At 42.4% G+C, this 21,876-nt stretch overlaps 1 protein-coding gene across 1 annotated transcript in view; it reads left to right on the forward strand.

Moving 5' to 3' along the window:
- Window positions 1-21,876, forward strand: part of LOC126249697 (katanin p60 ATPase-containing subunit A-like 1) — a 168,503-nt gene that overhangs the window by 111,524 nt on the left and 35,103 nt on the right. The window contains exons 5-6 of the mRNA XM_049951375.1: window positions 4,692-4,913; window positions 7,620-7,762. Of these exons, the coding sequence (XP_049807332.1) occupies window positions 4,692-4,913; window positions 7,620-7,762 (365 nt within the window). The remainder of the gene's footprint in view (window positions 1-4,691; window positions 4,914-7,619; window positions 7,763-21,876) is intronic.

Here is a 21,876-nt window from a genome sequence, read left to right on the forward strand (position 1 = left end):
TGTTTTCCCATTGATATCTATTTCTAACCAGTAACTGTAACATTTTTAACTGATTTAAATTGCATAATATAAGATTTGTAAGATAAAGTAAAATAATGGTAAGAATATCATGGGAGACTGTCAGTTCACCTGCCCAACGAACAACATCCTTGCATAACATGTGTCAGTAGACATTGAGTTATAAACACAATGTTTATGTCTGGCATAGTGGTTAAAAGAAAAATGTGCAGTAATACATTTACAAAGGTGTAAAAAACAATCAGAAATTTTAAAATCTTTTGCTGTTCAAAATAGCAACCCTGGTGTGCAACCTCAGTTATTAAATTAACAGAATATACACTGAAGCACCAAATAATATGGTAAAGGTGTGCATGCTCAGGTACAGAGATATGCAAATAGGCAGAATACAGTGCTGCAGTTGGAAACACTTACATAAGACAACAAGTGTCTGGTGCAGTTGTTAGATTGGTTACTGCTGCAACAATGGCAGGTTATCAAGATAAGTGACTTTGAACATGGTGTTGTTGTCAGCACATGAGCAATGGGACACAGCATCTCCAAGGTAGAGATGAAGTGGGGATTTTACTGTATGACCATTTCATCAGTGTACTGTGAATATCAGGAATCCGGTAAAACATCAAATCTCCAACATTGCTGCGGTCATAAAAAGGTCCTTCAAGAACAGGACCAACAATGACTGAAGAGAATTGTTCAGTGTGATAGAAGTGCAATCCTTCTGCACATTGCTGCAGATTTCAATGCTGGGCCATCAACAAGTGTCGATGTGAACCATTCAACGAAACATCACAACACAAAGCTTTAGGCCAGTCAGTACCAACATTGGACTGTTGATGATTGGAAATATGTTGCCTGCTCAGAGGAGTCTCATTTCAAATTGTATCAAGTAGATAGACACCTATGGGTATGGAGACAACCTCAAAAATCCATGGACCTTGTGTGTCAGCAGGGGACTGCTCAAGCTGGTGGTGGCTCTGTAATGGTGTGGGGCATGTGCAGTTGGAGTGATATGGGACCCCTGATATGTCTAGATACAACTCTGACAGGTGAGATGTATGTAGGCATCCTGTCTGATCACCTGCATCCATTCATGTCCATTGTGCATTCCATCAACACCCAACACACCCAGAATTGATACAGAGTGCCTCCAGGAACATGTCTGAGTTCAAACACTTCTGCTGGCCACAAAACTCCCCAGACATGAACATTATTGAGCATATCTGGTATGCCTTGCAACATGCTGTTCAGAAGAGATCTCCACCCCCCACCCCCCGCCCCCCGTACTCTTACATATTTATGGACAGCCCTGCAGGATTCAGATTTCAGTTCCTTCCATCACTACTTGAGACATTAGTCAAGTCCATGCCACATTGTTTTGTGGCACTTCTGCATGCTTTTGGGGGGCCTACATGATATTAGACAGGTGTACTAGTTTCTTTGGCTCATAAGTGTATTTAGTAGCACTTGAAGAAAATAAGTAAAGGTACAAGAAGCTGCTTTCATTTTAGAAAGTATGGCATAAAGTTCGTGATGTTTCAGATGACAGGCTAAAATTTCAGATGGTTAACTTTGCATATAAGTACAATACACAAAATTTGTCAGCAAAAAACCTAATAATAAAGTTTCGTGGTTAACATCTGTGATATAAAGATCATGATGAAGAACTAAGATATAGGAGAACAAGTGTGGAGGTACTTAGACATTCACATACTGTGCATTATTTCTTGTTTATGAAGGTGTATACATCAATGAAATAGACACTGAAGAGTAATGGAATGATACACATTTCCTTAGTAACATACAGCACCATAATGATGGTGGACACTTGTAATGGCATGGGGTTTGCAAGACACTAGTTGCCCCATGAACTCTTACTGATTGATGATTCACATCTGGTGGAAACTAGTCTAATGATGTGTAGAATCCCAGGCTTGCTCAATAGGACTGAAATCAGACCATACTCTAATATCCATGGAGAACCACTCTGACAACATTCAAGAGTGATGTGATGATGTGGGTATTTACACACATCATAAAAAGTTTTGCATCACCCCAGTTCCCAGAACTCCTGAAGATAGACATTGACTGTGGATATTGTATCACAGACACAGTCCATTTGGCTGTTCAGAGATGTCACTAAACCTGCCTGAAGATGTAAACAACCACGCATGAGCAGTGCCTATTAGATGGAGGGGGTCCGGCTGCCGATCAGTTCCAGTCATTCCACCAGGAAGGAGGTACATGGCTCGTGTTGTCTGTAGTTCAACCAAGCCTAGATGGTCAATACCACAGTTTGATCATGTCCACATTGTTACTTTCAGCCAGGAAGGGCTCTCAACAAGGAAAGTGTCCAGGAGTCTCAGAGTGAACAAAAGTGATGTTGTTTGGACATGGAGGAGATACAGGGAGACAGGAACTGTTCATGACATGCATTGCTCAGGCCACCCAAGAGCTACTACTGCAGTGGATGACTGCTATCTATGGATTATGGCTCAGAGGAACCGTGACAGCAACGCCACCATGTGCAATAATGCTTTTCATGCAGCTACAGGACGTCGTGTTACGGCTCAAACTGCACACAATAGGCTGCATGATGAGCATCTTCACTCCCAACGTCCATGGCGAGGTCCATCATTGCAACCATGGCACCATGCAATGTGGTACAGATAGGCCCAACAACATGCTGAACAGACCGCTCAGGATTGGCATCATGTTCTCTTCACTGATGAGTGTCACATATGCCTTCAACCAGACAATTGTCGGAGACCTGTATGGAGGCAACCCAGTCAGGTTGAATGCACTCTGTAAATCAAGTACAGCAAGGCAGAGGTTCCCTGATGTTTTAGGGTGGCATTATGTGGGGCTGACATACGCCGCTGGAGGTCATGGAAGGCTCTGTAATAGCTGTACAATACGTGTATGACATCCTCCAACTGATAGTGCAACCATATCGGCACCCCAATCGTGCACATCTTGTGAATGACTTCTTTCATGATAATGACTTTGCTTGACTAGAGTGACCAGCATGTTCTCCAGACATGAACCCTACTGAACATGCCTGGGATAGATTGAAAAGGGCTGTTTATGGACAACGAGACCCATCAACCACTCTGAGGGATCTACACCAAATCGCCATTGAGGAGTGGGACAATCTGGACCAACAGTGCCTTGATGAACTTGTGGCTAGTATGCCATGACAAATACAGGCATGCATCAATGCAACAGGACATGCTACTGGGTATTAGATGTACCAGTGTGTACAGAAATCTGGACCACCACCTCTGAAGGTCTCGCTGTGTGGTGGTACAACATGCAATATGTGGTCTTTATGAGCAACAAAAAGGGCAGAAATTATGTTTATGTTGATCTCTATTCCAATTTTCTGTACAGGTTCTGGAACTCTTGGAACCGAGGTGATGCAAAACTTTTTTTGATGGGTGTATTATTATCATGCTGAAAATACATATCTACAGTAGGACCCTATAAATGATAAATATAAACACATGATCTGCCAGCCACTACCTCAATCCTTAGCCTATGAATGATAGGAGTACATGTACCAGAGGTCATGTTGAGTCTCATATGAATTTCATCACATGAAGAGACTACCACTTATTAGACTGCATCTTGATCGTTATAGGAATACACACACATTTTGAAATATGCAATTCTGTACTGGAACTCATCTGCCTTAGTGACCTTCTACCTTTTGTTGAGCATCCATTTGCAGTGTTTTTGCCCTTATGCTAATTGCTCTGGTCTGTGAGGTGTGGTTTGCAAATTGTTTACTGTGTGATGGCGGTTTTTGTACCTTATGGTGATGCAATAGGTCTTGATGGTATTGTTTCCCAAATATTGTGTACAAAAATAGCAAGTGATCTGGAGGACTGTGGTTTGTCTATCTAAGGTTAAATTCTCAGCCCAGTGATGGAAATCCCTACCAGCTAAATTTTGATAACAGTAGTTGCAGTATTACCTGGATCAACATAGTCACTGTATATACAGGAAATTGTGGCCAATGAAAGCTCCAGTACCTGTATAGCTTCAGGGATGAAGCTGTCCCTCACATCTGACTTGTGTCACTTGTCAGTCAAACATGTTGCCTTTCTGTGTGCAGCTGTTCTGTGTACAGCCAGTGCATGGTCTGACTACATTTCAGTCATGTACCATACTGGAACACTCCATTCAGTGAAACAACGAAAGTGCTATTACTCCAATGTGGTAGCAATCAGTTTCCCATCAGCATATATATCTGACCTCATACAGATGCAAATATTCTGTTGTAGAAAAACTGGCTCTGTAAACCTGTGCTATTAAGAAACCTGTTTTACTTACTTTATTTTAATTGAGTCATTTTTAGTTACTTAACTGAGTAGGACATACAGTGAGAAAGTTGGCGTAACTAAATTAATTTTGAAGCCAAAAAATCCACAATGAGAATGTTACAAATATTCTTTCCAAGATCCTCAAAGGACATGCATCAGTCAAGTGAAATTATTTCTATTTTCGGAACATACATTGCCATTAAATCTACTTTATTATTAATTTACAAACTCATTTCTTTCTGATAAATGGAGAACTTCCAGAATTAATGTTCTATATAATCATCAATTACTGATCAGTGAATGGCATATTGACATTTACATAGGCTGAAAAAGCACTCTATGTTTCAGGAAGCCATGGTACTCCCAATGCTGATGCCTGATTTCTTCTGTGGAATAAGAAGACCATGGAAAGGAATTCTTATGGTGGGACCTCCAGGAACAGGGAAGACTATGTTGGCTAAGGCAGTTGCAACTGAGTGTGGTTCAACATTCTTCAATATTTCTTCAGCAACACTTACCTCAAAATACCGCGGAGACTCAGAAAAGCTTGTGCGACTATTATTTGAAATGGTACACTTATACAATAATGGAAATTCACTTAAGTTTTCACTAACTGCGTAAAAATCACTTTTAATCAGTCAAAGTAGCAACCTGGTTTTAGAAGTCAATATAGCACAATCAACCATTTATAAGTCATGAAAGCAGTTGCACTTTGCTTAAGATTCACAGATTTTGAGAAAGCTTTAAATTTAATTTCAGTAAATTCTCTCCTGACAGTCCTTAACAGACAACACATTGATTCAACCTCTGTTATTATACTGATGAATGCATAAACCACTGCAATGACTATCATTAGATTTAACCAGGATAATGGGAATTTTAAAATTGAGAAAAGAAGCATGTACAGAGTTTTGTATCACCGATGCTATTCACAGCAGCCCTAGGTGATGTTTTCAGGTACATATGGTGAAAAATATTTGTTAATGGAATGTAACTGAACAATCTTCATTTTGCTGATGACATTGTGTTGTTTGCCTGCAAATGATTTGTAATCAGTACACAGGAAAAAGAATTGTACAAATTAACAATGAAGTTATAGAACCAGTTGAAAAGTTGTATTTCAGACATTTAAAGACAATGGCAGTGTATGCAGCAAAAGAAAAAAAAATAGGAACAAAAGTGGCCTGGGTTGCTTTGGTACACTAGATTTCGAAAGTAAGCATCTGACATGTATGAAAAGTAAAGCTTGCAGTTTGTGTATTTATCAGTTATGTTTATGTTAGTGAGATAATGCGGAATCTGTACAAAACTTGTGGTTTTTCAGAGAGCAATAGAAATATGCATACCATAGACCATAATGGTCTAAATAAAGTAACTTTCCTTTTTTCCAGTTCATGGATAATAATTTATTTTTTAGAAGTAAGCAGATTTTTAAAAAGTAGTGCCCCCTCTTGTATATGGGTAAATACTCATTTGCAGTTGTCCTAATTATATAAAGAACAAATCAGTTCTATCACTGTCATAAAAGTAGACTTAACACTACATATATTTACATTTGACATTATAATGAAGAATCCTGTCTTCAACACATCTAGTAGGGAAGACAGCACTGTTAGTGTTACAGAGCCTGAAGAGATTATAGAGCATATTTCTACAAACAAACCGTGCAGCACAGTATGTCTTTTTGGAGCTGGTTTTGTATAATTTGCTATTAATCTCAAGAATAGGACAGTTGAGTTAAAAAACTGAAACTGTGCAGATTCTAATAGTACATTTTAATACTCTCTACTCCATTTGAATTCAAGCTGGAACAATCTAGATCACAGTGCTGGCAAAACTAAATTATTACTCTGTAGTATAACATTTATTGCAGAGAAATATTCCTGGCAGGTTAAAATTATGTGACTTATGTGGAAGGCAGGCAAAGATCTATACTCAGGTCTCAGTCTGACATAGCTTCAACCCATTGGGAATTTTTATTGTTGCTTAAAGTTTGCTTAAAGTTTACTTCAGGTTTAATGTTTCATTCTGAGAACAACTTCAAGGCATTTACATTGTACACTGTTTTGTTTTTAATAACATTTCATTAATTTCTTCAGAATTGATATGCTTGTTGCTACACTCTGATTTTTTTATGTCCTCTGAGCTGATTCTTTCAGTGCATCATCCTTCTCACACTTTATTTTACAGGTTTCAATGCATTTTCCTCCCTTCCCTTCCCTTTGCTAAAATCCTTGGAATTTGTAAAATAAGTTAATATTCTTTGTTCTCAGTTCAACTAATATTAGTGTGAATATAGATAATTTTTTCAATCAGTGCAACTGACAAGAGTCTATGACAATGGAAATTCTAAACTGAAATGGAAAATTGACACTTATGAGGTTCCAGCAGAAAAACAGAAGAATAGCATATGATAAAGATAGTAGCCTTTGGAATCAGATGTTCCTTTATTGACTAAAATAAAAGAAAGGGCTGAAAGAAAAGGGTCAATTTAAGAGATATGCAGGAGACCCAACCAGGTTCCCAAGTCAAAAAAGTCATATTGTGACAGGATAAGAAATAAATAAATAATGAAACCAATGGGTAAGATTTAAAAACTAGAAGACAAAAGTGGTGTAGAAAAAAGTGGAGCATAGTGTGAAACTAGAAATATAGATAATCAAGTATGGCAAATCCAGATTGAATATTAAGAAACTAAAGAGGGTATTCATTGTACACCTAGACTCTGATACCCATAGTTAGGAAAATGCTCAGTGCTACTGGCCTGTCAGACTGGATATAAATATCAAAAATATTAATTATTTAAAAATAGTTGAGAGTAACTTTGACACAAGCATCTCCACATCATAATGCCCCATTAAAGTGTCTCTGAAAAGCAGTGTTTCAGGAGATCCACTGCATATGCTGTGGCCTGTACTTTATAACAAATAATTCTGTTCATATGATCACATAAAGCTAATTTGTTGCCTACATGTTTCAATATTGGTAGAACAAGTTTATCTAAAATATATGCCAATCAACTCATTTCTTATAATATACTGTATATTCTAGGCTAACAGCTCATACTGCTACATTACAAATACACAAGTACATTTCAAAATATAGTGACATGTAAAAAAAAGGCGATATGATTGGAATAGTGATTGAATACTTACATTAATTTTTCAAAGTGGTTTTGTTTTTTCTGGGTCTCACTCATACCAGTTTTTCAACTTGCACATTTTAATTTGTTGCAATGAATAAGATATTTCCTTAATAATATACATTATATTTCAGGCTCACTTTTATGCCCCAAGCACTATTTTTATAGATGAAATAGATTCACTGTGTTCACAACGTGGTACAGATTCAGAACATGAAGCTTCCCGAAGATTTAAGGCAGAACTGTTGATTCAAATGGATGGTCTTAATTCTAACAGGTATGAACACCATATTTACTTTAAATGGTAAAGAAACATCCATTAATTAAGTTATATGGACAAGTGTTGCCTGTGTGAATGAAGATATAAGTTGGTTGACACTGCAATCAGTGTTTGAGTAGAGTCTGAGAAAAGAAAAAGGTTAGGGTACAGGCACATTGGAAGATTAATAATACAGAGATTGTGGAACATATGTAGTCCATAAGCCATTGTTGTGAATTCCAGATGAGCTGACAGTGTGAAAATTTTGCACATAAAATACAATAAACAGTTTTGAAAAACACACACACACACACACACACACACACACACACACACACACACACACAGGGCGGGGGGGGGGGAGAGAGGGAGAGAGGGAGAGAGAGAGAGAGAGAGAGAGAGAGAGAGAGAGAGAGAGAGAGAGAGAGAGAGAGAGAGAGAGAGAGGGGGGGGGGGGGAGAAAATTTAACTGTTTATTATTGTGTCACTCCTCAGCATACTGTTTTGGCACTAAATAGATTCCTGTCCTCATCTGAGACTTTTTTTTAACTGATAAACTCTCAGATGACATGATTCAGTGTGCCGACTTCTTGATACTCTCAAGAATCTGTTGAGTGTTCATGTATTTTTAGTAAATACAAGGGATATTAAATATAGCCTATATTTTCCCAGGTAGTGTATTGGATTTTTGGGTGTCCCAGCTGTTATGCACTCTTGGTCACTACAACTGCTACTCTACAAATTAAAGAATGTCTGACCAGATTTTTTCCTTGAAACAAAAAGTGCTTCATTCTGTCACAGAAAAGGCCAAACTACTCCACTGGTGTTTAAAAGTCAAAATAAGAACAAGTTTGAAAACACTCTGAAAAATAACAGACTGTGCACTGCACATGTCCACTATTTTTTAGTTAGTTAGCTGAGTTTGCTAGTGAGTGTAACCCCAGAAAACAAATTCTTTCAGGAAATCAGCAGATTTTATCCCAGGTTTTCCTTTTGTCATAATAGAAATGTCTTCCTTGGGTGTTAATTGATTCAGTTCTTAATGGGCACTTGTAATACTTGTAGCATAACAAATCCAAAAAGTAAACACAAATCAGCAAGCTTCATTTAAAGTTATAAGTTTACTATTTTGTGAAACATTCCATGAGTCACAATATGCTCAACTGTGAATGTTGTTGTCAGGCCTGCAATGAGTTACTTACTGTTTGTAAACAGCTGGAAACAGATCTGACAACTGTTAGATGACTGGAGCTGCACCAAACAGGTGTACTTAGAGGGCTACAGAGAAACATGTACCAAAGATACCAATGGTACCTTGAATACAATCCTCCCATGTTTCCTCTACAGCAAGTACAGGATCTATCACTACTCGCCATTGTGGATGGTGTGGTAGGTCTCAGGGCCCTGTACAGAGTAGACAGGGACCAGAGAGAACTCAGGGTTTTACAGCCACCCACTCCACACCCAACCAATGAATTCAAGGTGCTGCCTTTCACTGAAACTGAAACTGAGCCAGTAAGACTCACTTCACTTATTTGTGAATCTGCTGGGTCCCATGTCAAGGGGAGAAAATTTAAAAGAGTATGGGGTCTATTAAGCACTGACATTTATAACATACAGGAATACTTGTACCCTTAGGAAAATTGCAGCAAGGGATGGGAAGGATCACCACACGCACTCCACACGTATGCCCATTCAACATTCTGAGGAGGCTGTTCCAGCACCCATTGAGGGAACAGATAACTGTGTATTGTGGAGCATATTTGAACAAACAGTGCTTGTTAGGCAAGCTTCAAAATCATACTTGAATCCTTCCATGACTGGAAGGAAAGGCTGAAAAGAATAGCCATTTTCACAGACATACATTCTGCAGCATTTCCCCTGGTTCTCAGTTGAGTAGGTGGCTTGAACCACTTTGACTTTGGAGGTTCTGTGACAAGTTAGGCTACAACTTCTTAGAATTGCACCATAGAGTAGAGAAATCTATGGTCTGTCTAGATGTGTCAGGTGTGCACTACACATCAGAAGCTGTTACCAAGACAGTTGATGGTTTGTGGGGTGCACAAAAGATTTTTTTTATATTACATGACTCTTCATGCAGTCTGGGTAATGACAGCTGTAAAAGCATCAGTGTAAGGTCAAAATTAATGCACTCCCCTTGCCCCCTTCCCCCTATCCACTCAAAAAAGTGTAGAAGTCCTAGTTATCAGTATCAATTGCTGAAGCACTTGCAACAAAGCACCAGGGTTAATAGCACTCCTAAAAAGCAGAAATGCTGAACTCCAGGAGTACTATCCCAATTTAATGCTTGCACCACTGCCAAGATTGGTGATATAGATATTAGGGTCACTACTATTGAGAAGAAATCTAAACCACTACGACTGAATGAAATTCCATGACCTGATAGAATTCCTGTTAGATTCTATACAGAATTTGTGGCTGAGTTAGTGCCCCTTGTAAAAATATTATATACCATACATCCCTCAAACAAAAAAACTGTGTCCAGTAGTTGGCAGGAAGCACAGCTCTCACCCATCTACAAGGAGGATAGCAAAAGTTATCTACAAAACTACTGTCCAATATCATTGACATGCATCATTATAGAAACTTAGAACATATTCTGAGTTCAGACATAACTAGGACTTCAAACAAAATCACCTCTTGCAAGGCAACCAGCATGGATTAAAAAGCATTGTTCATGCAAACCCAACTCACACTTTTCTCACATGAAATCTGGAAACTTATGGAGCAAAGCAGTCAGGCAGATGCATTATTTCTTGAATTTTGAAAAGCATTTGACTCAGTACCTCACCTAAACTTGTTATCCAAAGTATGATTCTGTGGGATATCAATTGAAATTTATGACTTACTGAGGATTTCGTGGTGGAGAGGATGAAGCATGTTATCTTGGCTAGAGGGCCATCAACAAATGTAAAAGTATCTTCAGGCAACTCATAGGTAGGTTTCTTGGTATGCTTGCTGTTCATGTTGCATATTAATGACCTATCAGACAATACTCATAATAACCTCAAACACTAACCGTCATGGCCGAGCAGGTTCAAATCCTGCCTTGGGCATGGATGTGTGTGATGTCCTTAGGTTAGTTAGGTTTAAGTTCAAATGGTTCAAATGACTCTGAGCACTATGGGACTTAACATCTGAGGTCATCAGTCCTCTAGAACTTAGATCTACTTAAACCTATGGGAATAGCGTTGTAGGGTTGCCGATTCCAATGATGCACGCTACACCACATGTAATAAACACTGTTTTTATTTCTCGTAAGCACACATATACAGTTGTTTACATTCTGAATTCTCGGTACACGTCCGTACACTTTCGCGCGCGACCACGGACTAGGCAAAGAGCTTGCCAAAAACAAAGATATTAACCGCGACTTGGTCGATAGTCGCCACATTAGCCCCCCCCCCCCCCTAGAGTGTGGAGCACAAACATAAATATTGGGGCATACATGTAAAGGGAACACCCAGGGGGGAGGGAGAGGGTGTTTAATCAGAAACCATACCTTACATTACATTACGTTAGTAATTGAAGTCTTCGAGCCAGCGAGGGGGGCGGATGGTCCTGCCTGACCGGGTGAATCCTCGTACAGCAGTTGAGGGATCTGGGGAGGGGATGGTGGGTTGTGAGGGGCCAGGATAGCGGATCTGAATGCCTGTGGCGGTACGTAGGACTTTGACCGTTGATGGGTCAGTACCAACAGGCAAGGGGACAGACTGGAGGAGATGAATGTGAGTTAAGTTGTCACTGGGGAAGCTGGCTTGTTCGTAGAAGATGTACACATTACCCGGCTGTATAACAAAAAACACTTTAGAGCTGCAAATAAGATCAGTGTTGACATTCACTACCACTTCCTGATACGGGTTGACAGAATCTCCACACGAGTCATCATCGGTGACATCACACGCTCTGAGGCTGGTCCCTGATACATCACTGAATCCTAACAGGGGAGAGGCGAGGGGCTGCCTGTAGGAGGGTAAGTCATCACACGCATCACTCTGCATAGGAATGTCACACGCACCTGTAGCACTGTCACACGACTGGGAGTGGGGAACGTCACACGTGTGGGAATGGGCGTCGCTCATCCATGGACTGTCGGTAGATGCCTCATGTGAGGTGGGTGCAGCAGGGGATGGGGTCTGACTGGGTGGGGTATCGGGCAGTTCTCCCAGAGTCCATGCAGGTTTGAGGCGGCAGACGGATACCGTTTGAGGCGTGCTGTTAATGAGCACTTCGAACGTGTTGGTACGCCGTGATATGACTCTGTGCGGGCCCGTATATGGAGGTCTGAGTGCCGGTCGGATGGTGTCATCTCGCACCATGATATGAGTGCATGACGCCAAGTCCTTATGCAGAAATACGGGAGGGGGCGTGTGTGGTCGAGGAGGCGGCACGCGGATGTTAGCAATTAGCTCCTTGACCTGCCCGACGAATGTCGAGTCGCAGATTTGATCTGGAGGAAGTGAAGGCTCGACTAACTCTGCTGGGAGTGTGAGGGGTTCTCCATACAGTACCTCTGCCAGGGATGCGCCAAGGTCCTCTTTGTACGCGGCCCGAACGCCTAACATTACCCATGGTAAGGCATCGGCCCACTCACCTCCGTGGCACATCAGGGAAGCTTTAAGCGTTCGGTGCCAGCGTTCCACAAGCCCATTGCTCTGGGGGTGGTATGCTGTAGTCCTAAATCGTTTCACCCCACACAGTTCACAAAGCTGTTGGAAGAGGGCAGACTCGAACTGGCGGCCCTGGTCGGTGGTGACAGAGACTGGGCAGCCGAAGCGCGAGATCCACATTAACAGCAGGGCCCGGGCCACTGCATCGGCTGTGATATTAGTGAGAGGAATTACCTCTACCCAGCGGGTAAACCTGTCAATTGCGGACAGTATGTAACGGAAGGGGCCTGAGGGGGGTAAGGGCCCGACTATATCGATGTGTATGTGCTGGAATCTTCTTTTTGCCACATCGAACGTACCCATGGGGGGCTGTGCATGACGTCCTACTTTTGCGCGCTGACAAGCCACACATGCTCGTGCCCAACTGCGACACTGTTTTATCACCCCGGGCCAAACAAAACGTTCAGATACCAGACATGCGGAGGCGCGAATGCCAGGGTGTGCCAAGTCGTGGATACTATTAAATATGTCCCGGCGGAGAGGTGCAGGAATCACCGGGCGTATGCGTCCTGTTGAAATGTCACACCAGATGGGTGATGAAAACCCAGGAAGTGTCCGTAACTCTAGTTTGAGTCCTGTTTTGATATCGGAACGCAATGCTGCGAGTTCAGTATCCTCTGTCTGCAATTTAGGGAGCTCACTGAGGTCCAGTTGTGAAGATAAAACCGACACCCGAGACAGAAAATCAGCGACGACATTGTCTGCGCCTCTGACGTAACGTATGTCATTCATAAACTGACATATAAGGTCCATATGCCTAAAACGTCTCGGGGATGAGTCCTTACCTGGGTTACGGAAAGCGTAAACCAATGGCTCGTGGTCGGTAAATACCACGAGATGGCGACCTTCGATATCGTCTTGGAAATATTTGATAGCAGCGTAAATAGCAAACAGTTCCCGGTCGAAGGTCGACCATTTACGTTGGGAAGCGGTCAGTTTGTGGGAGAAAAATCTGAGCGGCTGTACAACAGAACCCACGGATTGCTGAAGTACTGCCCCCACTGCTGTATCACTTGCGTCTGTAGTAAGCGAGATGGGAGCATCAGGAATGGGGTGAGCAAGCGTAACAGCTGTCTGTAAGGCTGACTTTAGATTATCAAATGCGCGACGCATATCTGGAGTCCACGTGACCGCCCGAGACCCTGATGTGTTTTTTCCTGCGAGGGCATCCGTCAGTGGGGCTTGTATGTCGGCGGCGCGGGGAATATGTTTACGGTAGTAATTTACCGTTCCAAGGAAGCGGCGGAGACCCTGAAAATCTTTGGGCAAAGGCACCGTACTAATGGCCTCCACCCGTTCAGTTAGGGGGCGGATGCCGTCGCCAGAAACTCTGTGGCCCAGAAAAGTGACACTGGTGCGGCGGAGTTGTGACTTAGTATTGTTCACTGCGATACCGTTTGCTTTTAATAGTTGGAGCACTGTATTTAAATGTTGTTCATGTTCCTCGAGGGAGGAAGAAAAAATTAACAAGTCGTCCAGGTACGCATATGCAAAGTCCAGTTTTCCAACCAGCGAGTCGATGAACCGTTGCCACGTCTGTGCAGCATTTTTAAGGCCGAATGGCATAAACAAATACTCGAACAACCCGAACGGGGTGATGATAGCGGTCTTTTCAACGTCCTCAGGTGCCATTGGCAGTTGGTGGTACGCCTTATGACAATCGACTACACTGAAAATTTGTGCCCCATGCAGCTGGGAAGCAAAGTCTTGAATATTTGGGACGGGATAATTATCTAAAATTGTTCTGGCGTTAAGCGCCCGATAGTCACCGCAGAGGCAGAAAGTGTCATCTTTCTTAGGCACCAAATGAATGGGTGACGACCAACAACTAGAAGAAGGGCGGATAGTCTTATTATCTAAAAGTTCCTGAACAATAGCTTTAGCGTGTTTAAGTTTTTCCGGATTTAAACGCCTAGCCTTTGCACGTACCGGTGGGCCTTCTGTGGTATTTATTCTGTGGACAGTACCGTTATTGATCGCGAACACCGATGGGGATGCTGGACCAGCACCCGTTGCACTGTGACTAACCTGTAATGCACACGTGTGTGTGTGTCCAAGGCCGGCAGTTCAGCAGCGGTGGCGGTGATCCACTGGTAGTCCTTGTCGAAGAGCTCGGTGGGGTACCTGGTAGCGTCGCGGGTACAGCTTCCGTCCGGCAGTAGAAATGTCACGCGGCGTCGGCTGCCGGTGCGAGGAAGCGGTGCGGGGGTTGGGGGCGTGGCCGTGTGCGACAGCTGGGCGGTCCGCTTACGCGTGTCCGTGAGCTTGGCTTGCACGGCGGCGATGCGTAAGCGGAGGGCCCCATTGCTGTCCCGAAGTTCGTCGTTGTGTGATCTAAGAGAAAGCACTGCAACAGCAGTTTCCGCTAGCTCACACAGCAGAATGGCGCTTTCGGATGAGAGGGGTAAGATATCTGAACCGGTGGTACGGTCTCCCGAATTAAAGGTTAGTGTACCTCGTTGTAGGTCGGGTGACAGTGCATGGGCTAAGAGAAAATCTACCCCAAGCACGGGTTCATCCACATCCGCGATAACGAAAGTCCACTGTAAGGGCGTATTAATGTCCTGCAGTTTAAGGCTTAAATTCGTTATTCCATGAGAGCGGATCAGGGAATTATTGGCGGCTTGAAGCGGGGGGCAAGGCTGAAGCTCGAATTTAATACCTGCGGACAAAGGTATCACACTAACCTTGGCCCCCGTGTCGACTAGAAATGAAAGGCAAGACACTGCATCTTTCACGTACGAGCGTCCTGGCGCGTGAGGAGAAGAAGTATTTAGTGATAGGCGTCTGTGCGGTTCAACGCGGCCCGTAGCGCCTGAATTGGGTCGAGTTATTAGTTTGGGAACGCGCATGGAGAACGACAGTTCTTAGCCGCGTCGCCAAAGCGGGAGTGGAAATAACACCAAGCGGGGCGGCGCGTGGCGTCGCCCGTCGTGCTGGTTGAGGTCGAAGCGGCAGTGGAGGGGGACTTGTTTGTAGTTCCCTCCGATGGCGACGCTGCAGTAGTGCTGGTAGGAGAGGAGTTACTGTGGCGGTTGCCAGGCGGCGTTGGCTCCGCGCGCATGCGTGGAGCGAGTCGTGCGCACTCTGTACTGCAGGATGGGAACTGCCGCGCAGGTGTGCCAACCCCTGAAGCCTGAGGGCACCCTGGGGGGGTATGCGGGGGGGGGGGGGGGGGGGGGGGGCAGAATGTTGTGAACCTGGTCTGCGATCTTCAGTTTGGCATCTAGTGGGGCCGAAGTTACATGTAGAAGGTGAAGTTGAACTTGCTGGGGAAGTTTCAGCAACCAGATGGTCCAAAGCGTAATGTCCGGCATGTGATGCGTGTCAATCATAGCGCGGAGATGACGCCAGAGTTGCGACGGGGACCTGGATCCCAGCGATTCCTGACTGATGAGGCGGATAGCTTCCTCTGGCGATGTGGATAGTCGCTCGAGGATGGTGCGTCGGGCGAACGCATATTTGTCCGTAGCGGGGGGCGAAGCCACAATGTCACAGATCAGATCCAGTTCGTCATGGAGGTGACACAGTAAGCATAGGAACTTCGAATTGTCGTCGGCGATGCCGTGTAGCTGCAGGACGTGGTCGACCAAGGCAAACCATGTGCGTGGGTGATCCTTGCGAAGGGGTGGTAGCTTCGGCCAACGGGTGGGAAAGTCTTGACGTAAATGTTTATCAGAAACTGTCTCTCCCTGTCCATAGTACTGCAACGTAATTGTCTCGGGTGCAGTAGCGGCGCACCAGCTTCCGCCACTGTCAGTGGCACACGGCACGGTAGGCGCGGCTGGCTCGACCTTGGTCGAGAAATCAACGAATTGGGCGGTCGACTGAGTAACGCCGACGGGCGTAGAATGGACCGGCGCGGTAGAATCGACCGTAGTCGACCGATGGGCGGTGAACGAGGGAATACAGTTTCCGGGCCCCTCCCCTACAGGTGCATTAAAATAGTTAAAATCACCTAATGTTTGTGGAACACACGCGGCAGGAACGGCGTGTGCCGTCGGAAACACTCGTAAAGCGGACGCTGGTGGTGTAGGGGGGGTTGGTGCAAAATCCGGAGTTCCGGCAGAAATATGAACTCTCCTGTCTTGAGTGTCCGGCTCGATTTGTACCATCACTGATTCGGGTGGAAAATTCACTCTTGCACTTGGGAAACCTGTAAACATAGTCACTGGGGTTTGAGCACATTGTGTCGGCTGTTGAGCACTCGGAACACATGGCTGTGGAATTGTATAAACACTGTCCTGTTGAGTACAGCTAGTAGAACTATTGCGGACGCCCGGTGGATAATTGTAAAACCATGCCGAAGCGTCCGTTGGAACACTTAGTTGGCACGTGGTCGGTGTAGCAGGCGGCAAGCGCTCCATTGTGTACTGTTCGACGGTATAAGATTTCGATGTAGCACTCGCGAACAAAATTCGGGGTCACCAGTATGGGAATAGCGTTGTAGGGTTGCCGATTCCAATGATGCACGCTACACCACATGTAATAAACACTGTTTTTATTTCTCGTAAGCACACATATACAGTTGTTTACATTCTGAATTCTTGGTACACGTCCGTACACTTTCGCGCGCGACCACGGACTAGGCAAAGAGCTTGCCAAAAACAAAGATATTAACCGCGACTTGGTCGATAGTCGCCACAAACCTAACTAATGTAAGGACATCACACACATCCATGCCCGAGGCAGGATTCGAACCTGCGACCATAGCAGTCACGTGGTACCGGACTGAAGCACCTAGAACCGCTCAGCGACCACAGCCAGCTAGGTTTAAGTTGTTCTAACTCTAGAGGATTGATGACCTCAGATGTTAAGTCCCATAGTGCTCAGAGCCATTTTTTTAACCTCAAACTTTCACAGATGATGCATTTATGTGTAATGAAGAACTGCCTGAAAAAATTGCACAGTTATTGAGATAAATCTTAATAAGATTTAAAAGTGGTGTAAGGATTCACATCTTGCTTTAAATTTTCAGAAATATAAAACTGTACATTTCTCAAAATGAAGAAAGTCATATCCATCAACTTCAATAACAATCAGTCACAACTCGAAACAGTCAACTTGTACAAATACAAGGTTGTAACAATTTGTAGTTATATTACATGGAGAAATTGCCTAAGCATAGTTGTAGATAAAGTAAGTGGCAGACTTTGTCTCATTGGTAGTATACTAAGAATACATAATCTGTTTACAAAGGAGGTTGCTTACAAAACACTCAAGCTATGCAGTAGTTCTATAATGCTCTTCCATGGGTCTAATAAATCTGTGACCATTTGTGCTGTCCTTGGTGTAAGGACAGTATGAATTGTCATAGATTTGTCAGATCCACAGAAGAATTGTTAATGGTGGTACAATGTTAATGATATCTTAAAGAAGCAACACTGTTTACCTTTGATTTGTGTTATCTACCATTTTAAATGCTTTGGCATTTGCTGTTTATTCTGTGTTTGTATTGTTGTGTGCCATTAGTTGTAAGCTGTTACACATTGCAATAACCTCTGCACAAACAGGGTTATTTTCATGATTCATTTACTGTTCCTGATCACAGGTTATGGTTCTAGGTGCATAAGTCTGTTTTTCATTGTAGTGGCAGAGAGTTGTTTCCTGGTGTCATGCATAACAGCAAACTTTTGCTGTCACCGGCATAGTGTTGGCATGGCACAATGGAACAATCTACACATAAGTTTCATTTAATGTTGTCTGCAGGGGACAATTAGGTGGTGTAGAAATTGCAAATGGATGTGATATTAAGAGGAAAAGACCTTTTAGATACTACCAATAGCATTGTTACTAAGTCACCACAGGAGAGAGAAGCAGAAGTAAAAACATGGCGGGAAAAGGACACAAAAACACAGGAGCTTATTGTGACATGGATGGAGGTAGCACCACTCACTCATCAGCTGGCATGTGGACAAAACTGAGACTGTGTATGAAAAAGAGTCCACAGTATTTACCTACTTCAGAAAAAGTGTTTCTTGCTCCAGTTTTATGATGACGCAGTGGTTACCATTGTGTCGAAAATACAAAAAAATCAACACAATATTGAAGCAAGAGGGAGCACCACTTTCGGATAAAATGATCATAACAAAAGTGGTAATGTCATTGCCAGGGCAATATAAACATTTCTGTTCAGCATGGGAGTCAATATCCTTTGAGAAAGAAATGTTTAATGACTTAATTTCAAGATTGCTCATTGTGGAAGAGAGAAATAATCAGTGCAATCAGCCGGCGGTAGCTTTAGTCAGTCTAAGCAGGCAACAAAAATTACATGTTATGCTTGTGGTAAGGAGAGCTACTATGCACAGGACAGTAAAAGCAAAGCAAATAGAGAACTAAGAAGTTGCAATTATTGTAAGGAAAGATGTCATTTGAAGTGAGATTGCAGGCTGTTGAAATCAAAGGAAGGCAAAAAGGCTCAGAATGTAAATGCCTTTATGTGTATGAATCAAGGAGTTGACCTAGAAAATTATTGGATGAGGTGCTAGCGAGCATATGTGCAACTAACTGAGAACTGTTTACAAAACTGGACAGTGAGCAAAGCTCAATGAAAGTTACTGTGGGTGACAGTAAACTTCTTGATGTGATTGAGCATGGTACTGTGGAACTGTATGCATCGATCAGAGTTAAATTTATCAAAGCAGTAGTTAGTAGAGTGCTTTTTGTTCCAGAACTGAAATTCAATCTGTTTTCTGTAAGAACTGTGTTACACAAAGGTATGTGTTTAGTTTCAAACAAGCAACAATGTGAATTCTTGAAGAGTAAAGGTGAAGTTTGTGCATTATTCAAACATGTCAACAAAATGTATCGTACGTTGTTTTCACTAAACGGAACACAGTCACAACTGTCAATGGTTTCTTTTATGCATGTGGATGAAACACACACTGTGTTTGACAGTAATAACATGTCAGTTTGTCTATATTTATATTGAAAACTTGCGTGTCTGGCACAAATAATTGAACATCAGAGCACTATGCAAGTGAAAGAGTTTATCATATAAAGGAGTGAGATTCATTGAAAACATTTGTGAAGAATGTAAACAACATCACTTGCTTTCCCTGTCAGTTCCTATGCAGCTAATGCCTCACTTGAACTGATTCGTACAGATGTCTGTGGACCCATGGAGATGCATTAGCTTGGAGGAGCTGGTTCAAATGGCTCTGAGCACTATGCAACTTAACATCTGAGGTCATCAGTCCCCTAGAACTTAGAACTACTTAAACCTAACTAACCTAAGGACATCACACACATCCATGCCCGAGGCAGGATTCGAGCCTGCGACCTTAGCAGTCGCGTGGTTCCAGACTGAAGCACCTAGAACCGCTCGGCCACTGCGGCCGGCTGCTTGGAGGAGCAAAATATTTTTTGCATTTGAAGGATGACAACTGTGGTTAACACAAAGTATTCTTTATGAAACAGGAGAATTAAGTTAAATGTTTGATTAGTAATTTTATGCAAACACTGAGAGAGAAAATGGTCGGAAAATTAAAGTTCTAAGGGGTCATAATGGACTGGAGTTTATGAGTACTGACTTAGGTACATTTTTGAGTGGAAATGGCATAACTCATCAAAGATGTGTTGTGTACACTCCACAGAAAAATTGAAGAGCTGAAAGGGAACTGCACACCTTGGTTAAAGCTGCTCATTCAATGATTTCAGGAATTCCCAAACATTTCTGGGCTGAAGCAGTTAACATGGTGGCTTATTTATTAAATCAAACTGGTCCAAGCCCCATAGAAAGTAAAACTCCTTCTGAAGCTTTTTATGGCAGAGAATTGCCCTTAGCAGATTTTAAAATATTTGGAACTCATATGTCTGTCCCCATACCCAAGGAAAAGTGACAAACTAGGCCCCAAAAACAAGATAGATTTATTTGTGGGTTATGATAATGATGTGAAGGGCTACAGAATATTTATACCTCCCACAAAGAGAACTGAGATGCAGCAAGACATTATTTTTTGCCACCAGCAGTATCCAAAAGGGAGAAGAAAGCTGATGTTCATGTAAAATAGTCAGATACTATTCATTGTGATGAAAAGAACATAGATGAAGCTTCAGATTTAGAGGAATTGAAAGAAGAAATGAGGACTGATGTGGAAGAAAATAAAAGTCAGCCTAGAGCAGAACAAGAAATCATTGAAGACAGTGAAAACAGAATTTTTTTAGAGGTTGCAGAGGACAAGGACACATACAATCTTAGATCCAGGAGGAAAATTCAACACCCAAATCAATTGGAGGATTATGAGTCAGGCCTGTTGACAGCAGTGATTGACAAAGACCCCAGCACCTATGCTGAAGCAATGTCTTGTAGTGAAGCTGAAAATTTGAAAATGCTAAAGCAAGTGATCTGCAAGCCCTAGAAGAAAACATCACATGAGATTATGTATGTAAGCCAAATGATTGTGATGTTATTGACAGAAAGTGGGTTTTTAGGCAAAAAAGGGATGAAAAGGGTAATGTTTCTCACAAAGCTTGTCTTGTAGCAAAGGTTTCCAAAAAAGCTTGTCTTGTGACTCTTCAAGCTTTCCTGGTGGATGTGTTGTAAATACTCTTAGACTATTTACAAAGCTTGTCTTATTTAGAGGTATACGGTGCAGTAGCAAAACTGGTTTCATTGAAATTTTTTCTGGTTAATTGTAATGAGAATAACTTTCCCATCTATCAACTGGATATCTGTAGTGCATTTCTCTATGGAGAGATAGTTGGAGACTACTGGTTATTGCAGTAAAATTAATGGCAAAATTTGTAAACATACAAAGGCTCTGTATTGTTTAAAGAACTTACAAATAACTGTGCCTGATGTTACATTTTATTCTGTCATGCTAAAAAAGTACTTTATGTAAATAATTATTCTTAATTTTACTTTATTTTCAACATGATTATTTTAAATAATTTTGTGGTACTTAAAATCACAAAATACCTGTAATTATTACGTATACTTACAATTAGAAAATAGCTTTAAACTGACGAGTCACCATCTGATTGTATATGACATGTTATGAGACAATAAAGTTTCTATTCTATTCTACCAAGCAAGTAAAAGTTTCAAAAAAAAGATGGCTCTGAGCACTATGGGACTTAACATCTATGGTCATCAGTCCCCTAGAACTTAGTACTACTTAAACCTAACTAACCTAAGGACATCAGACAACACCCAGTCATCACGAGGCAGAGAAAATCCCTGACCCCGCCGGGAATCGAACCCGGGAACCCGGGCGCGGAAAGCGAGAACACAACCGCACAACCATGAGCTGTGGACTGAAAGTTTCAATTCTGCCATAAAAACAGGTAGCCTATTTATGGGGATTATGATAGTCAAATTGAAAGAATGCATTACAAATTTAGAAAAAAAATGTGGGCTTTATAAGACATAAGATTTTGCATGTAATAAATGAAAATTCTGAGCTGCAGAATGTCTCCCCAACTTGGCGTTAAGCGCCA

Source organism: Schistocerca nitens, chromosome 3 (assembly GCF_023898315.1).
Source record: "Schistocerca nitens isolate TAMUIC-IGC-003100 chromosome 3, iqSchNite1.1, whole genome shotgun sequence".
In the NCBI taxonomy this organism is placed as follows: Eukaryota; Metazoa; Arthropoda; class Insecta; order Orthoptera; family Acrididae; genus Schistocerca; species Schistocerca nitens.